Source organism: Alligator mississippiensis, chromosome 1, assembly GCF_030867095.1.
Source record: "Alligator mississippiensis isolate rAllMis1 chromosome 1, rAllMis1, whole genome shotgun sequence".
Taxonomy (NCBI): domain Eukaryota; kingdom Metazoa; phylum Chordata; order Crocodylia; family Alligatoridae; genus Alligator; species Alligator mississippiensis.
This window is the reverse complement of record NC_081824.1, coordinates 415795875-415816162: the sequence shown is the minus strand read 5'-3', so window position 1 is coordinate 415816162 and position 20288 is coordinate 415795875. Positions and strand designations below refer to the sequence as shown.

The window sequence follows — 20288 nt, the reverse complement described above, 5'->3', positions numbered from 1 at the left end:
ATTAAAAAACAATAAAGATACCCTTTAGAACTCAACCAACAACTTAAGTAACAGTTTGTTAGCTAAATCAACACCTCAAATTATGTACCTTTTTCTTCCGTAATATGATGTAGCAATTGCTTAACTCCTGCACACTGTAGTAACATTGTACAGCTAGGAAACTCTGGATCTACCACAACTTGATTCAGCAGTTGAAACTTTCCTTGCTGAAAAAGATCAAAGGATTATAAAAACATTACTGTCAACAATAGCAATATAATAAGGCATTAAATACTTTACGGCTAGATTTAAAACCAAGGATTACAAAGGAGGCTGAGTTGCAAGTGGTATCACATCACATTCATACACTGATTACAAAGCAACAAACAATAAATATAGATTTAAAAACAGTAAATACTTGCAAAGTGCTGAACTCTTCAATTAATGTCCTTAGAAGCCCAGTTTTAAAACATTGTGAGGACAACTAATGCAAAATACATCGACTGTCTTTTGGAGGATGATAAGAGGTACTGTAGTTAACATGTACCAATAGCTTTTTTCTAGACCACAACCTGCCAGATTATATAGTGTCATAAGTTTCATTCACGTTTTACTTTTCTTTGTTCTAGAAAGAGGAATCTCAGAGGACCAGGGCAGCTTATGGAACACAGTACTAACCTTTCACCTCTGCAGTCGGTTCCAGTTTGGCCTGAGGTCATACATAAAGTGGTTCTGGCACAGCTTAAAGAGCACTGTAGATGAGAGAACCATCAAACAAACCCTGCCCTTGCCAGACATTACAATGCGTAATAATTCAGGACAGTTTGGCATAACTGAAAGCTTTTCTTTTGGAAAGGTTCTTGAGTGCATCAGTACAAAGGGTCAGTGAGTCCTCCATCCTTAGAGAGTAAATTGTTTCTGGAAGCCAAAGCTGAAGCCATTACACTCGCTAAGGTGAGACGACAAAAATAGTTGGGTAAACTGCTTCCAGAATGAATGAATCCTCTTACTGGGGCAGAGAATTTAGGAAAAAAAACAAAATACAAACAAACCCCCCCCCCAAAACATTTAGATTAATAGGTTAAGAAAAGGATTTTATATCTGCTTCTAGCACAAAAGTGCAGGAATATTCAAAATATGAGGATGATTATGAGAAAATAAAGAAAAAAACTAGAAACCTTATGCACAATCTAAAGGACTAATGAATCTGAGGGCATACATAAACGTACACTTGGAGCAGTTTGAAAAGGGGTGCTCAGGAAGGTGCAGCAGCTTTTACACTGTAACAATTGAGAGTGGTTGAAATGGTTTTTCTATACTAGTATCACTACAGACTCTTGCTCTTGTATCAGTTAGCATAAAAGCTGTTGAGCAATCGTGAGCAGCAGTTCCCCCTCCTCCCCTTTGTAAAACCCCACATTCTGCAACAGACCCCACTCTTCCATAGCCATCCTCCCCGAATTCCTATAGCCCAGACTGGAGCAGAATTGGATGGCCTTATCCAGACTATGCGTCACATGTCTGACATCCCTGCCATATGTTAAAAAGCATATTTGTTTACTGTGTATCCTCATACTGATAAAATACTTACAATGCCACAGGATATTACTGGATAATAAAACACCTAGCCAGTTTTGATTTCTAGAATATGCTCAAAAGTTAGATTTTTATGAATTAAATCCATATTTTAAAACCACAAAAATAATTATTTTCCATCTACATGTTTATTTCTTCTTAAGTTCATAGCAGGAAGCTTAGAAGGAAAGACAAGAAATTGTAATGCAAGAAAGGAGAAAGCACTGGAATACATAAAATGAAATGCTGCCTCTCTCTGGCAGGACCAGCTTCTTCTTCTGGTTTGATAAACTTATTTAGTACACGGACAAGAGATTATGCTCATTAACTGACTGCTTGTATTTTAAAATGCATGTGAGAATTTAAGAAGCCAATGATTAATACATGTATGAATGATCTTTGACTACGTCATCATCTCTTTGCTCACTGAAGTGCCACATCAGGAATTATTTACATACCAGCTCCTGAAAGACACTCAAAACAGTCAACTTGAGCTTTGTAAATATTAAACTGCCACAGAAAGGTTTCCTCTTTGTCCAATAAATATGAAGTCCTCCCTTCCCCAAAGTTGACTACAATTCATATTCATGATGGGAGCTATTCAGTTCTATGCCAAATGGCAGCTCATCACTCGACAGTCCAATATCCACCAAGTTAGATTCTCACTTTACTTATCAGGGCAGAATGGATTCTCTGCTTTGAGACAAAAATCTAGCCAGCACTTGAAGCCCTGATGAAGTGATAGTGCTTTGAAGATTTTTAGGTCATTTCAAAGTGTTTTGCATATATTCAATTTAAGCTTTTGCTCTCTTTGAGGCCTGTGCAATTGTAGTCACAGACCTTAAGCAGCTGTGCAACAGAACCTTAACCTAATGGAAACGTTGTCCCAAGAAATCACAACACAGATTTGTCAAATATTCTGTTTTTCTTTATTTTAATATTTTGTTAGGAAAACTTGCTTAGAGATCCATCCTCAGAAAAGATCAGGCGTGAAAAATTTCAATTTACAAAAGTCAGCTATCTTAAGACTTGCCTACATAGGGGGAAAAAATTGAGTGTCCCTAGAAAGACAACAACACTCTTTTCCCCACCTTTAGTGATAAAAAACAGATGAGTGAATTTAGCTTAAGTTTCCAAAATGTTCACGTTGGGATGAGATCAATTATGGAACACTTCAAATGAAAAGAAGAAACTTGAGAAGGACTATAAGCATAAAGATACAGTTATGAGAGAGGTCAAACTGTAACCTTAACTATAACATACTTTAATGACAAAATGTCAAAAATATCAACATACTGTAGAGGATATGCATGTATATTGAGGCAAAATGTAATTTATGCTTCATTTAGCATTAAGTTTCTCAACAGAAATAACTTTTTTTCTAAAATTTCCAATGCAACAACCCAAGAGGACACTTACCTCTTTCTCTGCTGTTATAAGGTACCAAAGTATAAGAAATAAAGGATCCATTGGTGTTGCAAACAATAGGCGTCCATCTAAATATATGTAAAAAAATGCAGTGCCTATAAGCGTTAATATATGAAACTTGACTATTTCCTCATAATTTTAGACCTAGCAGTTGCAGCACTTTAGTGGAACAGTAATGAAAATTCTAAACGTGCTTTTGTTTGATAAATTTAGGAAAGTGCAGTTCTCATTTGCACATAGCCAAAACTAAAAGACAGTGGATATGGGGAGGGTTAAGGAGGTGTCACCAGGCAGCTGACTGCTGGTTCCTGATTCTGCTCTGCCTGAAGACGGCATTAACTTACAGCAGGAAGAGAAGAGAATGAGTCATGATGGAGCCTCACTTCATCATGACCATCCCTTCCCTCCACTTATATCAGGCTGGCTCTGCAGCAGGAGGCAGAGACAAGTGGTAGAAAAAGATGCAAAAGAAGCTATAGCTGCCTCTGCCTCTTTTCTGAAGGCTGGAGATCCTACAAGTGAGAATTCTCCAACTAGCATCTTAGGCAGAACCAAGCAAATTCAGTGAACCAGAAAACCAAACCAATGTATATATCTAAGATACAAACGAAAGCCCCATCCAGCAGTGAAACAGATCTTTCTGCCCACATGGAGCCCACTGCAGGATGGTGGCTTAATCAGGCTTTTCATATCAAAACAGATAACTGGAAATAACAGTGCAACACGAACAAAATTCACTAATAAAATCCAACAAATGATGACATTCTGACATTAATTAGCAATCCAAAAGTTAATGTAAATCTATGGGTTTGACTGCGGCCAAGATTATTTGTTTTAATTTTATAAAAGGGAATATTTCAGTAGACTTATGCAACTTTGTCTAGAAAGAAATATTTAAAAAGACCCCCTCCCCCCAAATCTTCAGTATTTCCCAACTCTTAAAGTTAATGTTACTGGAAAAAAGTTTTCAAATGATTTGTACCAGTAGTTACAACTAATTTGATATGCATTCTCCTACTTAAAATAATTTTTAATTTCCAATGGAAGACCCAGTAACTGAACCAACAAGCCCACTTGCAAATTATAGGTTATTTCTTTTATTGTTTTGTATATTTATTTCCCATTTCTCTTCACTTTAGAGTTTGATTGCCATGTTAGTTCTTTCTTACAATCATCTCTTTTCTCTTCTAATCTGACTGATGAAAGCATCATTTGTTTGACAAAGCAATTTTTTTTTTTTAAATAAAGGGTTTTTTTGCCTTTGGGGGAAGAACACACAAGACACAAAACACTACAATGCATCTCTCTTCTACTCATTTGCGCCCTTAAAAAAAGATTTCCAGTAGCTAATTAATCTAGTAACATATTGCAGAGAAAAAGAGAGAAGAACCCATGCAGTAATAAAATAATATGTTAATAATGATAAGAGGCAATTAAAATGACAGGTCTTTGGAAGGCAGCAGAGAACTGAATTTCCAGAATGACGGAGGATGGAGAATGCTGTAAAGATGACTTGTTGGCTAACCTGTTGGCTAACCAAGATGACCTGTTGGCTAATGTTACCCAGGTTACTGAAATTGCTAGGGAAAAAGTGTAAGTGCTATTGCTGATATCTTAGTGCCTGAAATGCAGTCTATTGGTACTTCATGATCACTGAGTATGGTCTATAAAGAAAAAACATGGGCTAGTGAGAGCACACAATATGCATGGGCACAGCAAACATGAGTACAGCCTCCTTCAAGGGATGCAGGTATTTAAATCCCTTGAAGAAGCAGAAGTACCATATATCAGACAGGTACCTCTGACAAATGGAAGGAAAGCAAGGGAAACCCCATTTAGGAACCTGAAAGGCTCACTAACAGGGAGAAAATATGACACACAAGATATGATTACATGGCAACCTTACTCTGTCTGGCAGCAGTGTCCACTAACACACTTTGCTATGCCAGGTGAGCTACTGCTTATACTAGAAGCATAGAAGACAAGTCTGTGCAGTGTCACGGGAAGATCAATTAATTGGCCCCGTCATTCAGCAGGGCTAATTAACCCCTACAACGCACTGGAAGAACATAGCTATTCTGCTTCTGACTTCTAATTGATGCATCATTTGAACACCATGCTCCTTCTAAAAAGCTGAAGAATTAACTTAAAACAAAACAAACAAATAACGCCCCCCCACGCCCCATCTCCCCTTTCTTTTTCTGAGGTTAGTTTTACAGATCACCCTGCCACAATCAGAGGAGTGAAGGACAATTTTCCAGGCTCCTAAACAAAGTTCAGGTGATGACTCCTGAGGCTAGCTATTTCTCAAGGGCCAAACCAAAAGGTGGAGGGGGAACTGGAAAATGTAATGAGTAGTCACATAAAGCAGGCCCACTCTCTTGGCTCCCCGTACAGGCAGAGTAAACCAAGGTATACAGACATTACTTGTATTACCCAGTGCATCTGTGCGAATAAAATGTAAAATTATAAGTGTATTTATATATTGTAATTTTAAAAAATCATATTTTCTTTAAAAAACAGTTTGTTCCTCTCTCACAAAATATTACATTTCCTTCTAGAAAACTTCAGGTAAAACAGGATGCAAGATGATCTTATGAGTAAGCTTCTGCATGATCTGTAGCTTGACTGGAAAATAAACCTTCCTCCAGTGATTTTCTTATCAGTAAAGCACTGTTACATGCTCAGAAAGGAGAGCAAATAGATCATCTACCTTCTGTTTATAAAGATGGGCTAGGATGAGGTAATGGCTACAGACAGAACTTGCTCCAGGTAATGGAACTCTGAGAAACAAGCCCCAGAAATGAATTATCATCTTAAAATCCCAAATCTCTTCTGGGGACCACAGTACCAGATGAAAGCAAGTGGGACCAAATGTTTCAATGCTTGGAATTCATTTCACTACTAAAATAAGCCTTTGTCTTGCTCAGGCTCATCTATCCTTTTCCCTCTAAACTTAAAATATATGTATACACAACAAGAGCTTGTCAAGTTGATTGACAAGACAAGCTAAACACTTTGTGGCACTTGTGTTTAACGCAATTAGATTTTTTTTTTGCAAGACACACGAACATCTGTCTAATTGAAGCTGCCAACGGCAGTCTTTTAAAGAGAAGACCACAAAGCCCCAGCCCTGGCTAAATGCAGATGGCATGCGAGTGCTTCAGAAGGTGGAGATTTTGTGCAGCTACACTCAGCAACTAAGAGACACACCCATAAATTTATGGGTGGGGTGGGGGTAATGTACAAATATTACTTACAAATAGGGGTGGGGAGAGGATACACAATGTTACTCACCCTGTTGAACAGACTGACCTATAAACCAAGAATGATATTCTTCATGAAAAGCTTTTACTTCAAACAGCTGCTGTGCACTGCTATTGAATAAGTAGAGGGCTGCTTCTCCTGTTAAAAGAAATCTGGTTTGTATTTGTAAGCTTTCACAAAAAATCAAAAGAATATCCAATACGTCTGAAGAATGTGCCTAATATATACATAAACATACATACATTCTACATAAACTTTAACTACAAAGAAAGCTTAGACAAAGAAAACTATTATATACAGATGTTCATTTACCAGCTTTATAATCCCAACTGAATTTAAATCAATAAATAAGAAGTGTGAATAGTTCATCTTACAATGCAAAGCCTTTGATTCAAACCCAAATCAGATTACACAATAAATTAGCTTTTGTCTGTATGAGAGTGGGAGATGGTATCCAGTATTTTCCTCTCCCTCTTTTGAAGCCATCTCAGAAATATCCGATTCAGGGGACAAGGAACTATAAGAATCCCAACTCTTCAAGTACCACTTAGTTGTGTTTGTTATTTGTTTTGTTTTTTCCTCCAGTCTTTTATGTGTTGGTATAAATGGTAGGTGACTGTAAATGGGGAGATTAAGGGATAAACTAAGCAAATGAAGAAGGGGGTTGCAAGATAGCCACCAGTATCTCAAAAGTTCAGAAAAGAAAAATTGTTTTGTTTCAGGCTCCTCCAGCAAACTGCCCATGTTTCTGATTAGTTTGGGTGGTTAAAGGGGAATGGATTATTCTGTTGTTCACAACTCATATAGGATGCAATGTCAACATTCTCCATAAATTTTAAGGAAAAATCAATGAGGATTTTAGAAGGTGTCACTGAGATTTAGCCAGAACTAATCTGCAAGGCTTAATTAGTTCTGGCAGGGTACTCAATCCATCAACTTTGTGAAGAATGAACATGGGTGGTGAGAATATCTGTGATGCAATAATTCTTTTTACAATGCCGCAAAGCTGCATGTATGTACAAATAATGAGTTCTGTCAGGGAATCTCAGGGCAGGGTTCTCTCCAAGATGACATCACAACTGCTGTTGCAGTTACCATAAATCAGTGGTTACCAACCTTCTTTATACTGAGGACTGGCAAACTCACTCAAAGAATTTTGGTGGACCGGGTACAGAAGCAACCAAATTTATATTTAAATTGAATCTGCATATTTACATTTAATTTTTATGTGAGGGGGGAAGGTTGAAAGGATCGGATCAGGTTGGGGCACCGCAGCTGTGGACACCGAGGGACCCTGCAGGGGAGGTCTGCATAGGCAGTGGCCCAGGGGGACCCAGCTGGGGCTGCCCAGGAAGAAGGGGTTCTGCTGCCTTCTCTAGGAGCAAGCAGCAGAGCCACCTTCCTGGCCTCCACCCTGGGCATTTCCCCACCTGCATCCCTCCACTCCCAGCTGTGGCTGGGCCTGGAGAGCCCTGCCCAGCCCAGCCCAGCCCAGCGCAAGCCGTGGTACCTGCTGCGTGAGCAGTGCCTCGGCGGGCACGGCCATGATGGTGGGAACAGGACAGGGTGCACTGAGCTGGCTGCCTCCCGGGGCTGCCCCACCGCCCAGCTTTAACCTGGGCGGACAGATGACCCGGCAGCCAACCCTTCGTGGTCTAGTACTGGTTGGGAAGCTCTGTCATAAATAACTATTTCTAGGAATCTGAACCAGCAAACAAAGGCCAGCTTAAACAGGCAGGCACATGGATTCCTGGAAGTGGTTGGTTTTTTACATCCAGAGGGTTTACCATACATTTAAAGCCCTCTCAGATTATGGTTAAAATACTCCATCTGTTACTGTTGGGGGAGGAAGGGAGTGGAGGTTTCAGTCATTAATTTATGCACTTCAGCGCCAAGGATCAGCCTACTCCCAAAAGTCCTCACAAGAGACTGCATTTACATTATTTACATTTTTGTGCTATTCACACTGATGTATTAAAAGAAAAAAAGTTCTTCCACATATGGCATAGCTCAGGTGTAGTGGTGATCTCAACAGCTAATACAGACTGTAGAGACTATAGCTAAGAGGTTAATCTTTGGAACAAGCAACATGCATGCCATGCAAACATACTAGACCAAAATAAAGAAATACTACTTGTCCTTAGCCACAACCATTGCACACTACCACCCAGTCAACCCCGTTCAGATCAGGAAGGGCAGTTCTACAGGGCAGGGAGATATATTTGGGACTCAGGAGACTTGGCATCTATCTCCCACTCTGCTACAGATCTCTTGTGCAACTTCTCACTTGTTGGATGGAAGCCTTAGATTATGAATGCTTAAAAACAAAGGTTTAATCTCTTTTCATCTATCTGTAAAGGTACCCAGCATCTTGTATTAACTAACTTAGCAATAAGTATTGTGGTAACTATAAAGCAAGCTGAGTGTATCAAATGGGTATCTATGCAATACTTGGCATCAACAACATACTATTAAACTGCAAACATGAGAAAACAGGCATTAAGAGGGTGTTACTTTACCTTTCCATTCAGAACCTTATATTACCTTATCCAATCACAGATCCATACAGGTCTAACACAGATCTGTTCATTTTAAAAGTCACACACCCAGACTTTGAGGTCAATAACTAAACTTCTAGCTTTTCCCCTAGCCAGCATCTGATTCTACAAGATGAACAGAATGCTTCTTCCACTGTAAAATGTAAATTCGCCTCCACCTTTTTCAATTCTGAGATAATAAACTGCAACACCAATTCAGTGCAGCAGGTGGAAGTTATACATTTCAATAAAATGTTTCTATATTTTGTAAAGATAGATTACAAATAAAGTATTTTTAAAAAACCTCACAGAATTAGTGATGTCTTCCCATTCTGCATCTTTTGTCTTTGATTAATCTGCACCTTAATCATCAGTGGCAACCAGTAAATTATCTGCACTTGTAATTAAATTCTTCAAGTGTGTTGTATCATCCTAAATGTAACTGCTGATCTTTTTTGTAACCCCCCCGTCCCCCCCATAAAACCACTACAGAAAGCAAATGAATTGATGGAGGGAAAATTAAAAAAAAAAACTGAACCAGATTTCTCAAACATAATACTTTAAATGTAAAGAATTTCTGTTTAAATATAAAATAAAACCGATTCAGTTTATTTTAATGAAAAATTTATACAAAAGCAGCTTAAAGATACTCTGGCTATACAACTAAAGAAAAAGAGAATGATTGTTTGGGGGACTGGTGGGAATTTCATTACATTTTCTACATTATTTGGTTTTCCCAATATGTTTCTAATTCAAGGTAGACCATCATCTACTAACAAGAAAAGAGATACCACCCTTTGGACTGAGTAAAAAAGAAAACGAGAGTTAAAAATGAAAAGCCCCAAAAAGTTTGGCAAGCAGAGTAAAGTAATTTCTTTTAACTCTACTTGTTTGCTTTATAGCATAAAATGAATAGATGAAGAATCTAATTTTGGATTTAAAAATAAAACCCTGCACCATGGATCCCCCCAAAATTAATGCATCTAAAAGAAAGAACTGAAATGATACTGCTTCTTGTGATGCCAATATTCCTGTTGAATAAATAATTCCACCAACTAAAATTATAAAGGAAATCCTAAATGTTTGCACTGAATTAACTATCTGGCATCACCACCAATATCTTTGGCAGAGGATATTCACACTATCATCATCATTTCAACTTGCAAAGTATTAATCTTCTGGTGGAAGAAGGAGCAGAATCAACTATAACATTAAACAACATCACATCAATGTTCCAAACTTGCCTGTACAAGGATTGCGCAGTCTTGTAAACAAAGGTCCACCACCAGGTTTCTTTGGGAGTTCAGTAACAGATTCTGAAAAGAATTATACATTCATAAATTGAAAATTATTTCCAATTCTGCCATACATCACCAAAGCACTTGGAATTAATTTACCTTTTTGAAAGGTATAATCTTTTTCTCCTAAAAGCTATAAACAGCATATCCATTGATCAGCAGTGAAGCCAACAAGAGCTCTCCTGTAGTTCAGAATGCAGTTCAAATGTTTGGCCCTAAACATTTAATCGCTGAAGACAAAACGTGTGCAAAGAGGATGTGTTGTAAGGGCAGGGCTTTCCAGAATTCAGTTATGTGGCAGTATATGGAGAGGATGTTCTTTAAGAAGCCTCTAAGAATTTGAATCATCTAGGAATGAGTGGCCAACCTGCAGCAGCACATGTACTTCAAGTGACATAAGCACCCTGTGTACAAGGTACATGACAGATTAGGGGGGACAGGCACCACAGAAGCAGACTGGTTAAGGAGTAGAAAGCAGAGCAGCAAACTGAGCAAGGGGATCAGAGTGGCACTTGAGGAAGGAATGGGGGCTATTTGGTGGCATGCTTGCCAAAAAATGTTGATCCCTACTGATCTAGCAGATACTTATCTGATTACTGCTCTTTTTTAGCCCCAATATAAGATGAAAAGAGCATCAATTTCAGCCAGATCCCCTCTCCCTGCCTGCTCTGCTTGCTGCTCTTCGCCTCCTCCCTGGACTACTGCATGCCACATACAGAGACTGCCAATGCCACTTGTGGTACGTGTTGGCCAGCTGTGATCCAAGTAGTGTACATCAACTCACACTGAACAGTCTTTAAAAATATTCCAGAAGGAAGTGTCTGCTTTAATGAAATCTACAATGGAAATTTTGCTATCCTGAATTTGATATTTAAAAAAAAACCCCTAGAAAACATGAAGCGAAACAGGTATATTAAGGAATTATTCCAAAGTAACTATTTCTGATACTTTTACATTCCCTGTTGTGGAAGTGTCTCTGATTTTAAAGCAGGTCAATGTTAAGATAAGATCAAAACAAATAATTTAAGTTACTTTTTAAAAGCGTCCAGAGCTGTTTCACATTTAACCTTCTCCCACTCTAAAATCTTGGGGAAAACCTTATCACATTTCCTTGAGGTCAAACTTTCAATCAGGGAAATGTGAAAAAATATATGTATACAAACAGAGGAAAGTGAAAATTAATCAGCTGTTAATTGATTTATAATAGTATTTTCAGGACAGACAGACACAGACAGATATTGAATACAGCAATAAAAATGTATTTGCTGGTACAGTCAGGTTAACAATTTGGAAATGAATATAAAGCTCCAATACATATGAAGCAATTATGAATAATGTAAAATATATTTCATAAGTAAATTTAAAGACAGTCCTCCATTTAATAGGCTGATATCAAATTATATGGAATTCCCAGGCAAAAAGCTGCCAACAAAGCAAGCATAAGGTTGTAAATATCTATCAATTATGCAAGAGGAAAAACCCCTTTAAGAGAACACTGAGAATTTTTCTCCCCAAAAGAATAGCTTATTAAAAGATCTGGAAATAGAAAGTTAAGATTTTATTTAAAGACATATGTCATCTGCAGAACTGTAACTCTTTTCCATTCTTTGCTGACCTGCTTGCCTAACCACCCTTTGCACAGCAGGTGTAAGATGGAGACATTTTGACAAAGTCTATTTAAAGTTTTAATATACAATCTGAAACTGCCCTCTCTCAAATTCAATAACCTCAATTTATTCATGAACCTTGTGGAAATTAGGAACCTCTGGGTGCCTACAGACCTGCAGCAAGGTTGCTCTAATGTGCTGTAATTACAGCATGACAGAGCAGACTTGATTAATTGTGTCCGCTGGAGCATGGTAATTACCATACTCCAGCAGACTGCAGTGAGGGTGCTTTAACTAAAGCTCATTCAACAAGGTTTAGGTAAAGCGCCCCCACCACCATTTTTCAGCATGGGGACGCAGATACATGTGATGCTGCAGGCACTTTGATTAAAGTCCCCCTGCCTCCCAGAGCACCCTTAGAGCTGGTGGCTTTAATTTAGTGCACATGACTATGGCAAGTATTTCACCTACCATGCTGCACTCCAACTTTTAAATGCTACTGCTCTGTTAGAATGCCTGATTCAGACTAGTAATACCTTCAAACATCCAAAGGGTGGATCCTATTCTAGCTATTAAGTGTCCAAGTATGGTCTTATAGATCCTGCTCAGTCCCTGAAAAACTGTAACATGCCTTCTGGTTAGCATTAAGGCTAAAATGCATATTAGCACCAAGGCTTCAACATCACCTAAGGGTAACACTATGTCCCCAGCACTCTCATGGAGCAATATTCCCAAGGATACTACAGAACCCCCCCACAGCCGCTCCTGTATGGCAAACCTGGAAACAAAGCTGTGAGGCTGCTTGGAAGGTACCTGCAAAACCACTCTCAAGCACACTAGAGGGTGGCCATGGTGGGAGGACCCTGGAGCTGCTTCACCATGGTGTTACTGGGTTTTGAATATGTAATTGGGGGTGGAGGAGACAAGCCTGCTCACCAGCCTCCCTGATCAAAAGCACTGGGGACATGGTGTAGACATAACCAAAAAAATAGCAAGGAGGAAGAGAAAGTGTTCCAATTTTTGTGTTCATAGCCTTTCAGGGACACAATCAAGGTAAAAGAGAACTGCACTTAAGACACCAAGATACCCAAGCACTGCTTAAAGCTTAAGATGTGGAACTGTACTGGATCTCAAGGGTAAAAAATAATTAATGAGGTAAGTATTAATTAGCATAATTTAAGATAGCATAATTTACATAAATATTAAATGACTTGGCAAACATCAGGATCAGAGCTAGGACTTGATTTCTTGACTTGCAGTATGGGAACAGGAGCAACTGAGCCCATGACTGCCTGAGCCAACCAGCTATTTTCAACATGCCAACATAGGGTTTCTTTCTGCAAGTGCATCAACTGCTGGATCATCTCTGAAAATTCCAGCTTTGCATTTCATTTCTTAATGATGTTCAAACTTCTGAAATTTTAGAGTTTGTGCTCTCTTTATGACACCACAATAATGTAAGAATTTTTAGCCTGGTTCAGACCAGTCAAATGCCCACCTAGTCCAATTCCCTCTCTCCAAACAATGGCAAACAGTAGATACTTTAGTGGAAAAATGTATGCACCAGGGTGAGTGTAGAGTGAACCATTCCTTGTCATATTATCTCAGTCACTATGGAAAGGTTACATCCCTGACTGTTGCATTTAATAGTTCCCAAGGGATCTATCCTCCATAAATCTGTCTAATCCCTTTTAAACCCAGTTATCCTATTGGACTCCTCAACATCCTTTGGCAATAAGTTTCACATGTCCAGTCCCTTGATATCACAGTTAATCAATTCATATAATTCCTTTCAGAAACTGATGGAGTTCTATGTTAAATATAATGAGGTTACCGTCCCCACAATTTCTTTGTGTTCCAGAACCTCAGTGTTCTGATAGTTACAAGCCTTCTTCCAATATCCAGCCTAAATTTATTCAAGGTCACTTTTTAAAGATGATATAAATTTATATAAAGTATCCCATACTGTATTAAGAAAATAATAATAAAAAACCCACAACTAACTGCTATCTGATCTTTGCAAGCATACTTGTCTAGGGAACATTGTTGAAAAGACAGAAATATAAAGTTCAACTTGCACTCTTTCCCAGAATTTCATATTTAATTGCAATTCCTGGATAATGCTTTCTAACACCCTAGTAGTGCATATTATTTTGTAGCAGAAGGAGAACTTGAACTAATCATGCTTTAATTTTAGGTCATACAACTTAATAAAACTAAAATGTTTTATGAGCTAGTACATCAGAATGTAAAATAACTATAATTTGTCATCTTGAGATTTAATTATATATCACATTTATTTTATAAGCAATAAGCACAAAGCATATTTTGATACGACTACTTCTCCAATGACCCAGATTTTTCAAGTCTGTTCCTTCCTCTCTCATTGCACAAAGACAAAAGGTCCTCAGTCTCATTTGAAAGCCCCTAGGATTCATTTCTGCATAATGATGCCCTATGGTTTGGCAGCACTGTCCATTTATTCTTGCCTTGGTCTTAGTTTTGGCATATATGACATTTTCTCAGAAAACCTGCCAACTCGCATGCAAAAGAAAAAGTAAGAAGCTGCGACTCAACTGCTCCTTTTTTTTCTTAAACAACAAACATTTTTTTTCAAGTGATCGTTCTAAAAATAAGATTTAAAAAAAATTCTTCCCTCCAAAATTTCTACAGAATCATCGGTGTGGAAACTTTCAAACATAAACAAAATCTGAATCAATTTAATTAGAGGTGCACCGATATATCAGTCGCATATCAGATCAGCACTGATAAAAGGAAAATTAACATTATTGGCCCTTGGGTTTTTTTGGCTGGTGTAGCCGATAATGTCACTCATAAATGCCGTGTGATTGTGAGCAGCCACAGCATGCATGCAGTCAGGAATGCAGCCCCAAAGCTTGGAGAGCAGCACCCTGCCAGTAAGGGAGGGGGCGGGGGAAAGGGGTGGGGGGGGCAGATCAAGGCACCCACAGTGAGGGATTGAGTGAGGCAGGGGCAGGGGCTGCCCAGCCAGGGCAGTGAACGTGACCCTGGGGGCCGGGAACGGGATGGAGCCGTAGGTGGCTCATCCAGGGAGCCTGGGGGGGTGGTATGAGGAGAGGCGGCTGCCCTCCCACCGCTGTGCACACCCCTGGGTGAGGCATGGGGGCCATGTGCTCTCTCCCGGATTGTGTGTGTTGTGAAGATGTGCAGCCCACTATGGGCTTGGGGCCAGAGGCAGGGTGAGATGCCGCTGCAGGCTGGGGCCGGGGCTGTGCTGAGCTCTTCCCAGCGGGGTGGGATTGACTGGGCTGGGCTGTGCCTGGGGCAGGTGGTGAAGGTGCTGAGTGGGGGCTCCGGGGGAGGGAGGGGGCCTGCAGCCACCCCAAAATTCAGTGTAGCCCCCACAACCTCCCTCCCAGCACCACCGCCGCCCACCCCAAGCGCAGCCCTTGCTGGGAAGAGCCCAGCACAACCCCGGCCCCATCCTGCCATGCCCTGCACAGATCTGAGGGCACACGCCTTCCGTACACTCTTGGGGTGTGCACAGCAGCAGAAGCCATGCCCCCCTGGATGAACCATGGCTCTGTCCCATGCCCCGCCCCACCCAGGCAGCGCCTACCCCAGCCCAGTCCCACTCCCTCCTTTCACCACGGAGGCCTTGATCTGCCCCCCCATGCCCCTTCCTTCCCCCTCCTCTTTCACCGCAACAGACTTACCAGCTGCACGCAGCTCTCCAAGCTGCCGGGCTGTGCTCCTCACTGCCTACTTGCTGCGCTGCGGCTGCGCACATGCACAGGGCATTTATTAGCCACATCAGGCCGATTTTCAATACAGTCAATTTTCTTTATATTGGTGCCAATCCGATATAGGACCAAGGTATTGGTGCACGCACCTCTATAAAATATCTTAACTTTTAAACCAATCATATTATTTTGGGTCACCCAACTCATGGCTTTTTAATACTTGGGGTCAGTAATCCTCAGTAAAATCTAATATGAAAATCCTAGTATAAAGCATGATGGTGACAAGCTTTACCATACCTGGGCAATCATTGCTCTACTGTAAATACTTGCAACTGAACCCAGTGGAATGCTGAAGAGTAGAGGTGCACCGATACATCAGTCCATATAATATTGGCACTGATAAAAGGAAAACTGACAGTATCAGCAATCGCCTTTTTTTGGCCGATCATATTGCCGATAAATGCTGCGTGTATGTGCACAGCTGCAGCATGCACGTGGTCAGGAGTGTAGCCCTATAGCTTGGAGAGCAGCATCTGGCAGGTAAGTCTGTTGGGAGGAAAAGGCATGGGGAAAGGAAGGGGTGTGGGGGGCACAGATCAAGGCCCCCACAGTGAGGGAGGGAGAGGGAGTGGGGCTGGGGCAGGCACTGCCCAGCTGGGGTGGGACAGGACACAGGACGGAGCCAGTGGCTCATCCACGAGGTGGGGAGGGGGGCCAGCTCCTGCTCTTGCACACAACCCTGGGGAAGGCATGGATGGCATATGTTCCCCTGAATCTGTGCATGGGGGAAGAACAGGCTGCCTGTTGCAGGCTTGGGGCTGCTCCAGCCTCTTCCCAGTGGCTGCGCTTGGGCTGGGCAGGGAGGGTGGCACTGGGAGGGGGAGCTACAGGGGGGCCAGAGCTGACCCAAATTTTGCCATAGCCCCCCCCCCCCCCCATAATTCCCCTTCCCAGTGTCGCCACCACCACCTGCCTCACTCAGATTGAGCGTAGCCGCTGGGAAGAGGCCAGAGCAGCCCTGGCCCCGAGTGTACAATGGCTGCCCACCCTTACCCCATGCACAGACACAAGGGGGCACACACCTCCCCATGCTTCCCCCAAGGGTGCACACAGTGGTGGGAGGTGGATGAGCTACTAGCTATGTCCCATGCCCCGCCCTGCCCCACCCCACCCCAGCTGGGCAGCACCTGCCCCAACCCCAAGAACCAGCCCCACTCTCTCCCTCACCACAGGGGCCTCAATCTGTGCCCCCACACCCCTTCCCCTCAACAGATTTACCAGCTAGATGCTGCTCTCCATGCTGCCTGGCTGCGTATTGGCAATCTGATCAGTACTGGCCAATATGGCTGGTCAATAATCAGCCATTGGTATCAGCACAGAAAATCATTATCAGTGCACCCCTACTGAACAGCGTGCCTTTTATCACACTCCTTGAGTGTAGACATACTGCATGTCATTCAGGACAAAGCAACACCACAATTTCCAAAGGATGTTGAGGAGTCCAACTGACCACCCATTACCTTTATGTGACTTTAATTCTGAGATCATGGCCAGTTCTGCAAGATTGTACAGGTCTGATTGTACAGGTCCTGCAAGCAGCCCAGAACCAAGAAAACTGAAATTAATGTAAAATTCAAGCAGCAAAAGTGAAATTTGTTTCCTTGGTTCAATCCATTGTTATCAGTGAACTCCAAGCATTTTATAAGCAGAAAGCAAAAGGGTCAATCTACAAGGCAAAATAACCACACACACATTCTGTAGACTGAAATATTCAGAGTTCAGCCTTCCAGATGCACTGTTCAGCATTTTCTCAAGTTCTGTTTCATGTACTGATATTATGTTGACATTTCTAGTGTTGAAGCATATGGAAAAAACGGGTCACCAACTTTAATGAAGAAGCTTCATATTAAGCTTTAGCATATTTCTGAAAGATTGATATAGTGCTTCCAATACAATTTACCATTAGCAAATAAAAACCATGTGATAGATGTTCAACGGTCTCAGTAAAATCATTAAAACTTTCTCAAGACAATGGGCTAACTCGCATGTGCAAACTTACTCATGTGTTTCAATAGCTGCAATCTCAAGACCTTAACTTTGTAGCACTGTATATTATACTGTTTTGGTACAGGAAGTTGCAGTTGTGCTACTTGAGGCTTGATTGATATCAAAGTACACAGGATTTAGGAAGTGAGTTTCTGTTTCATTTCTCAATGCTTAAATTTCACCCTGCTGACAGGTCCTCTAATTTCAGTTTCCCATTTCTTTCTAGATTGATTCCAAGACCTCTGGCCTCTTTGCAGAACAAATCATCATCTCTATTAGTGTAAAAAGTTACAAGCAAAGCAAGATGAATGATGCATATCCAGGTGGAAATGCTATTAAATTGTGCAGGGTGGTACATTACATCATTACCCAAATGAGCTATTCTAGTAGTTAGACTACTCCAATGAGCAGTTACAAGGTTGCTTAAGTATTTGCAGAATTACACCCTGAGGATGCACCTAGATTCCAGGAAGAAAAAGTAATAATTAGCTCTTTTGGGCTTCATGGACAAACACAAAAATTAGTCTCTTTCCACCCTGTATACTCATGGCCACTCCTCTACCCAACATAAAAACTTGCTATTCACCTGCCCCACAAAAGGGTCACAAGAATTATAAAAGCAAGACTGACTCCACAATTATTTATGTAGTCCTTACCTAAGTGAACAGTCCCACTGAAGATTATGGAGTTACCATGATTAAAGACTACCCATCAGAGTAATAGCTGTTCTGATAGAGCTAAATTTATTTACTCATTCATTAGACTTACGAGTTACTTTCATAAAAGTTTTTTTGGTCATCAGACTTTTTAAAAAAAACAACAAACCCAAACCTCTCTTCTGGAAATCTGGAAAGCATGGACCTAATTTTGCACACAGAGCCATAGGAGAATTTCAGCAAATACACCAGACAATTAGATATTTTATTCAAGAGTCTTGCATAAAACCAACTGTAGGTCAAGCATGTCAGCAGCAAAAGTTATCTGCGATGGATTTTCAAAACTCTGTGCTACTGAACTTTATACACTTTGCACAAGCCTGGCGTACTTAATCAACCTTGTTGGAACCATGCTGGCAAAACTGGTAAACTCTGCAAGGCAAACTGCCTGGCTTCATAAAAGTTAGAAACTCTGGCTCCAATTCTGCAAACACTTACTTTGGAGCTTAGCTTTCTGCACAGAACTGACTACTTCAATACATGACATTAAGCATGTTTGTAAATATTTTCAGGACAAGGACATCTGTTAGCACAGACAGTTATTTGATACAGTACTTAGATTTAATTTGTAGTCTGCATAGATGTCAAAATAAAAACTGAATCCCTGTCCTGTATATCTAGTATGTCAGTGCGCACAAGTGTGTTGGGGGAAGGAGAGGTTGGAGGAAACTAAGACTGTGAAATTGCTTTCTTAATTCCCTACCACTTGAGCACGTCCTGTTACTATGGCCACTGACAGATGTTGGGTGGGGGAGGAAGGCAGTGAAGGAAGGGAAAGCGCATCAGTTTAACCCAGCTCCCCAACATCTATATGGACTGGGCACTTCAGCAGGGCTTTTTGGTGCTTTTACCTAAAGGTGATTCAATCAGCTATTAGATAAAAGTACCAAAGAGCCCTGCTGAAGTGTGTGACCCATACAGGCGTTGTGTGGCGGACCCAGCTGAAAGTCAAGCGCTGGCTTTTTGTTCGTTTCCATGTCTTTGGAACAGTAATTCTCAAACCAGGGTGCCATGGCACCCTGAGGCCCCTTGAGATCCTTTCAAGGGTGTCATGCAGCAGTGGTGCCATTACATGGGCAAAACGATTGATAAGATAAAGCCTTTGAGTTGGTGTGAGGAAAAGATACCGGATTTAACCCAAAGAACCTTGTCTGCCTACGCCCTCAGACCAACAGGGCTACAGCCTACACTCCTAAGATCAACCCCGAGATTGCAAAGAGGAGGCCAGAGCAGGAAAAGCCTTTTGCCCTCTTTGAACTGGGGGGGGGGGGGGGGGGGGGGGGGGGCGGTTAAAAAAAAAGGCCTGAAAACTCAGAAGCGGCCTTATCCCAGGGGGACAACCGCGGTGTTAGCATTACTAACATTAAGAAGCGGGTCAATTTTTTTTCAGGCAGACGATGACGGCGCGGAGGGGGAAGAGAAGGGGGGCGGAGACAGCCCAAAAAGAGGCGGGAAAAGGGGTGCAGGGCCCGCACCAGCAGGCAGGGAGCTTGCAATTCGTGCCTCAGAGGAGCCCAAGCGCCAGGAGCGGGTACAACGCAAACGCGGAAGGCCGGGACGAGCAGAGGGCACACAGCTGGGTTACCTGGGGCCACGAGCACCCACTGGTCGGGCCGCGCGTCCGCCGGGCGCCGCCGCCTCTGCATGGTCCTGGGGGCGAGGACGCCGGAAGCGGAGGGGGGAGGAGCAGGAGCGCGACGGGCGGGACCACTGCCTCCGGAGAGGGACGAGTGCGCCCCCCTCCTGCGCGGGGAAGTGGTACGGCCCGCAGAGGAGCGGGGCTGCGTCGGAGCGAGGTGGGTGCTCCCAGGCCGCTGCTGCTCCCTCCGTTTGCACTGCCCTGGGGGCTGGGCGTCCCCAGCTCAGAGCGGCCCCTGTTGTGTCAGGCGCTGCAGGTGCTCCGGGGAGCTTGCTGGAGAGCCGCAGGCTCTTGTTATACTTCAGCTTCTTTTTTACTTTGGAGAATATGTGGCGGCGGCAGCAGCAGAGCCTCCCAAGGCCTGAAGAAGGGTGTTAAGCTTGCAAATAAGATTGTTCCAACTATTTAGTCGGTGTAATAAAAGATTTGTTGTCTACCCAGAGCCTTGCCTACAGACAGTAGAGCCCCAGG

The 20288-nt window shown here is 41.9% G+C and overlaps 1 protein-coding gene across 2 annotated transcripts in view; it reads right to left on the bottom strand.

Annotated features, from left to right (window-relative positions):
• RNASEH2B (ribonuclease H2 subunit B) overlaps window positions 1-19872 on the bottom strand; it is a 47210-nt gene extending 27338 nt beyond the window's left edge. For both annotated transcript variants that reach the window (XM_014604818.3, XM_006277361.4), the window contains exons 1-5: window positions 19764-19872; window positions 10031-10102; window positions 6280-6387; window positions 2974-3050; window positions 89-206 (exon numbers count right to left, since the gene is read on the bottom strand). In XM_014604818.3, coding sequence (XP_014460304.1) covers window positions 89-206; window positions 2974-3050; window positions 6280-6387; window positions 10031-10102; window positions 19764-19824 — 436 coding nt within the window. In that variant the 5' untranslated portion in view covers window positions 19825-19872. The remainder of the gene's footprint in view (window positions 1-88; window positions 207-2973; window positions 3051-6279; window positions 6388-10030; window positions 10103-19763) is intronic.
• Window positions 19873-20288: the final 416 nt, after the last annotated feature.